Source organism: Saccostrea cucullata, unplaced genomic scaffold (assembly GCF_032062105.1).
Source record: "Saccostrea cucullata isolate Sc308-1 unplaced genomic scaffold, CSIRO_AGI_Scuc_v1 ctg4374, whole genome shotgun sequence".
NCBI lineage: Eukaryota > Metazoa > Mollusca > Bivalvia > Ostreida > Ostreidae > Saccostrea > Saccostrea cuccullata.
This window is the reverse complement of record NW_026931064.1, coordinates 30,557-36,502: the sequence shown is the minus strand read 5'-3', so window position 1 is coordinate 36,502 and position 5,946 is coordinate 30,557. Positions and strand designations below refer to the sequence as shown.

The following is a 5,946-nucleotide window of genomic DNA, read 5'->3' as shown; positions in this document are numbered from 1 at the left end:
TTAAGATTATATTTCTAGTATGATAAATTCTATGAGGTAAGAAGAAATAATATACGTCTTTGTATTTAATATGAAGAAGAGTAACTCAAAACAATAATGCATTTTTTAAATATTTAAGTAAAGTTGCCTTTTAATTGATATGGAAAATAATTTTGTTACATTTAGTTTTTGGCGTTCATTGACAGATTGTTTACTTTTTACATGTTTTACAGAATGAATTAGATATAATCCATTTTTGGCAACACCTGACTAAAAAAAAGCTATAAATAAATAAAAATCATTGTTTTCATGTGCATCATTGAATGATATTTTTTTTGTGTGTTTTGGATTTTATTAATTTTCTCACATTTTTGGAGAGTATAAATTATCTTGTCATAAATTGTCTTTGAGAAAGAGGATGCAAATATTAATTAATTTAATTATCGCAATTGACACTCCCTTTTTCAATGGTTGATTATAAAAAAATAATGAAGAATTGACATTCTAATGCTTTTGAATCTAAACATTATTAAGACAAATCAGATCAAATTATACTTTATTGATGACATTCAGTTTTGAAAAGTTTATGTTGATAGCGAATTCAAGCTAAGGTATTCTATGTATTCAAGCTTAAACGCTCCATTTTGTAAAAGAAAATGAGGCAGAACTAACAAGGACCTCCAATTACCAGTGGTGGGATCAGGTGCCATGGATGAGTGCGCATCCCCTGTCGACTGTCACACGGTACTCACACCCACCGTGTGCTATTAGTCATGATCCGGGAAATAACGGGTAACTCTATCGACAATACAGTGTGTATTGAATGACCTAACAGTAAGTATGAAGAAAGTATTTGATTTGATAGTAAATTCTTTGCTGACAACGTCATATAACCGAAACGATTATTTTAATTAGCAATGTGTCACCTATTCCAAACAATTTTTTCCACTAGAAAGACTGCAAAGTGCAAAAAATAAAAAAGTAACCATTACAACAATTTTTTCAACAAAAATTACGAAAAACCCACGCATTATCAATCCATGGATTTTCCTACGGTTATTCTTTACTGCAAAATACTGATTTATTAACACAGTTTTCTTGTAACCTGCAGCTGTAATAAACCAAACATAATGAATTTCATTTTCGATTCTTTTTTCTGGTTCTTATCTTAAATGCTGTAAAATCCGTCAATGTATATTTAAATCTTTTGAAAAATATCAGGTAGAATGTGTTTATCAATTGAACAAAAATTAAGTCCTGATCAAGATCACCGATTTTCAAAAACTTCCAAAACAAACAATTACAATTTACCACCTTGATCAGTAATTGGCCGTTCTTTTCATTACTAGTAGTTAAATATAAAACATTTTAACCAAATGTTCATAAATTATACACTTTCAGTAACTTTATTTAGTGACCTATTGTTCCCATTTATTTAAAGATAGATGGCTGGGAAAATCAAATTTTATATTTGTCAAGGAATCTGGGGAATATTTGTTGAAAAGTTCTGAAATTCTCTTCAAATTGATTATATATTGAAGTCGCATATTAGGAGATTGAGGGGCAAAATGAAAACCATATATCCTTCAATAAATCTGAAATGAAAAAAGAATTAGATAGATTACATGATCAGTACGTACTGGTTCCTACCGACAAAGCAGGTAACAACTTTGTCTTCGTTTGTAAGGTTCATTATGTTAATTGCATTTTAGAAAAACTTGGATTTAATTCTACAAAGGGTAATCCTACTTATACTTATACTTCCCTTTCTAAGGAAGAAATTCTTCAAAATCACGTGTCAGTTTTGAATTCTTTTAATATTCCACAGAGCCAAAATGAATTTGAACTACCTTATATATATTGGATTCCGAACTTCATCAGAATCCTTACAAAGATACATTGCAGGTTCCTGTAAATGTTCAACCAAGCCTCTTTCATTACTCCTCACTAAGATATTGACAGTAGGGAAGGAAAAACTTTAAGGGTACTGTTCAACTATATATTCAAGAAGTGGTGTGAATCAGATGTGAATACTTAAAAATTCTAAAGAACTCTTTGACAATTTGAAATCGCAAGACTTTACAAAAATCACCAGCTTAAAAACGTACGACTTTTCAACTTTATACACAACAATTCCCCACGACAAATTGAAATCCAGGCTTTCTGATATCATTGACAGCTGCTTCTTCAATAAAAATGGAACTCGTAAATTTAATTACCTCGCCATTGGTCATTTGCAAAATTGTTTTGTTAAAACAGATTCTGATTGCATACATAAGTACTCTGAAGTTAACATCAAGAAGATGCTTGAGTTTCTGATTGACAATATCTACATGTATGTGGTTTTTGGAGACCAGGTATTCCAACAAAATATTGGAATTCCAATGGGTACAAATTGCGCTCCGTTATTAGGAGACTTATTTTTGTATTCATATGAAGCAGAATTTATGCAAAATCTTATGCGTGAAAAGAAGAAAACACTTGCTGTGGCCTTCAACTCGACATTTAGATATATCGACGACGTATTGTCAATTAACAATGGTAATTTCCATTCCCATGTCGATGCAATATATCCTGGTGAGCTTGAGATAAAAGATACCACAAAGTCTAACACTTCTGTTTCATACTTGGATATTTTACTTGAAAAAGACGCTAATGGTAATCTAACAACCAAACTATATGATAGACGTGATGCCTTTAACTTTTCTATCGTCAACTTCCCTTACTTATGCAGCAATATACCTTCATCACCTGCATACGGAGTATATATATCTCAGTTGATTCGATACGCAACAGCATGCTCTACGTATGAACAATTTCTGAAACGAGGTAAATTATTGACAAGCAAGTTGATGAAACAAGAATATCAGCAGTCTCGTTTAAAGTCATCATTTTGTAAGTTCTGTGGTCGAAACAATGATCTTGTCAGCAAATACAATTTATCATTGAGTCAAATGCTGACTGACGTTTTTCATACCAATTGTTTGTCCATAATTTATACACTGAATTGACGACGGATTTTTTCCGTTATTTCCTGATCATGACAAGGAACACACGGCGGGTGTGACCGGTCGGCAGGGGATGCTCACTCCTCCATGGCACCTGATCCCACCTCCGTTGTTTCGGGGGTCAGTGTTTGCTCTGCCCTTATTTTGTATTGTTTTATGGACTTTGAGATTGAATACTGTTCGTTATCTCCATATCCTTCATTGTTCAAAAAACACATGCAAATCCTATTTTGTTATTTATTTCACAAATATGTCGACTCTTCTGTTTTATATTTGTCAACCTCCTCAATAGACAAAAGTTATGAAGGTCCAAAATTGTGAATTTAATGAAAATAGTTTTAAAATATACTTTTTAAAGACCCTCTGTAAACCGGTGCAAAAAGTTTTTTGGACATTGAGAAAAATAAATTGTATAAAAGTTTTTATATTGAGCTTATTTATTTAATTTTGTTTTTTAATAAATTTTAACTATATGGTTAAGTATTATAATATTCTTCAAATATACTGAAATAGCTGTATTAAGTATAATCATATACAGTCAATATGCACATCTCTTTTTGGATTTAATAGGTTGGAAAATTCAAATGAATTAAAGAGAGGTAACATTGAATAAGCATATCTTTAATTCATTTTCTCCCAACAGTTTTTTTTTCAAATGCTTTTTTTTCCTTCGATAAATTTCTGTATTTCAGAGGAGGAATCTTGTCAATTATTTATAATCCTGCTAGGAGAAAAATAGCTATTTTTAAACATGGCGTGAGGAAAACCAGGTAGGCCGTTTGAGATACTACTGTTTATAAGAATTCAGTATTATAATATAACTTAAGCCTTAAATTAGGAGTCTCAGCATTACTGCCACGCTCAACAAATTAGACTGTACGGAATCCCATTCACTGCAGTGTTCTTCTCTCCACGTCAAATGCTTCTTATGCCAGTAAGCCAAATAGTGATTCTGATAAGCTTTGTCAAATCGGTCCAGTTTGGTTTCTAATATAGCTATCATTGTGTAAAGCAGATACAACGCAGCATCGTGGGTCAACGTAAGAATACTTTGTAGTGCCTCTTTGTGCGTTTTCACCCTATACATGTCATTTATCTTAGAATAACACAAGGCTTTCAGGAATATTGAATACGGTTGAGGAGGAAAAGAGATAAATGCAGATGTATCTTTCATTAGAAGAATTTCAAACGCTATTTCCTTCGGGTGAATTGGCATCGTCCGAAACACTTCAAAATCGTACGAAACTGCCATTGAGGCTTTTTGAATTCTTGATAAATTACCATTACAGAAATTAGCAATGTATTCCTCGCCCATTGCATCTGGATACCTCGAGCTTACATAAAGAACACCTCGATTGTCATCTATGAAAACTTCATATTGTCGGATAATTTTTAAAGCGTCGCAATAATTTCCCATACAGTAAAAGGCGGTTGCTAAAGTTAGCCTTCCTCTACTTATATCAGCTGAATTTGTAAGTTTCATCAAGCCAAGTGCCAGTCTGATTTGTCTGTATCGGAAACGTGCACATTTACGGGTGTCATTCAGACCTTTATAAAGAAAGATCAAAGCTATGTGTTGTAGAATTTTATACATGTAGAGGGTGACGGTATCATGCATTAAGGTATCCAATTGCGATCCCTCTGCAAGTAAAAGGCCTACTGCATTGAAAAACTCTTTATCAAGACCTCTGAAGTTTGGGTGACCCTGAACGATGGATTCCAAATGAGAGAAGAATGCGCCATCTTCGATATCTTCCTTTGGTGTATTAGAATCATTCCGTGTTCGAGTATTCAATAGTCTGAAATCCTCATCCGGGTCAGTGACATAAGATTCGCAGGGGGCCTCTAGAATCTGTAGTCTTACTCTTTGCAGGGCTTCTTTCAAGTTGTTTAGGGATGGACAAGTCAAGAGGCACCTCCAACCCTCTCCATACAGCTCTGACAAATGAATAAAAAGGGATTCACGCTCCACTTCATCTAGCTTGCCAAGAAACATATTGTTTTCTCTTACAAAATAGTTAGGACAACATCCATTGGAAACCCAGGAAATTAATCGTTTGAAGCAAATTTCTATACAAGAAACTAGGCGTTCTTGTCTCCACCATTCCTTTGGTGTTTCTTCAATACACCAAAATAAAACCGTTTTCATGAAATACGAACACAAAACGTTTCGGGTCTCCCGGAATGCCTCTTTGACTAAAAGTTTGAATATGCCATAAACCAAAAACTGTGTATCATTAAATGTATAAACTAATCGCTTTTCTGCAACTGAAAATGACAATCGCCAAGACATCGGGTCAACACACCAAAGTCCTTTTCCGTCAATGAATGTACGACCAATGGGCACCACATGACATCCTTTATTGTATATGTCCCTCACTAAGTGACGCTCTGGCCATCCATGTGGCCTTCTTCTGTGGTACCATTCCATTGCATCAGAAGGCCAGTGCGGGCAGCTTAAACAGTGTGCGTCATCCTGCTCCGTTCCATGCTGCGCTACTCTCAGTACACAGGGCCCATGTGTTTTCTGGTTTTCTCCTACATAAGATTTTATATACGCGTTACTTGATATGTACAACGTTCCACATTCACGTACCACTGCCGATTGCAAGTGTTGTTCTGCTTTGTGTGGAGTGAGCAATATTAATTTTGCGTATCCCCTTTGAATATCTGCATATTTGTCGATTTTGATGGCACAAAACTTATTGGGTATTCTATCTGGAGTTTCTGATACCATCGCAGTTTTATCTATATACATCCTATCAACGTCTATTCCACGCATGCGGAACCCCTCGGCCCAACTCCCTGTCTTAACAACCTCCACGTTTCTTCCATAATACTGAATGTCCGACAAAATATCATCCACACGCCTATTCAACCTTTGAACTGGCAAAAAACCGACTGGGTTTGATAAACTGTCCGCCAAAAGTCTGCATAAATGGTCGTCATCTTCCCACAT

General features: G+C 34.6%; 1 protein-coding gene across 1 annotated transcript; it reads right to left on the bottom strand.

Moving 5' to 3' along the window:
* Positions 1–3,816: 3,816 nt before the first annotated feature.
* Positions 3,817–5,946, bottom strand: LOC134231246 (uncharacterized). The gene has a single exon (XM_062713188.1). The coding sequence runs from the start codon at positions 5,944–5,946 to the stop codon at positions 3,817–3,819; it is 2,130 nt and encodes a 709-aa protein (XP_062569172.1).

Excerpts from the sequence above, each read along its gene's own strand:
- LOC134231246 (XM_062713188.1), bottom strand. The coding sequence starts at position 5,946 with ATGTGGGAAGATGACGACCATTTATGCAGACTTTTGGCGGACAGTTTA.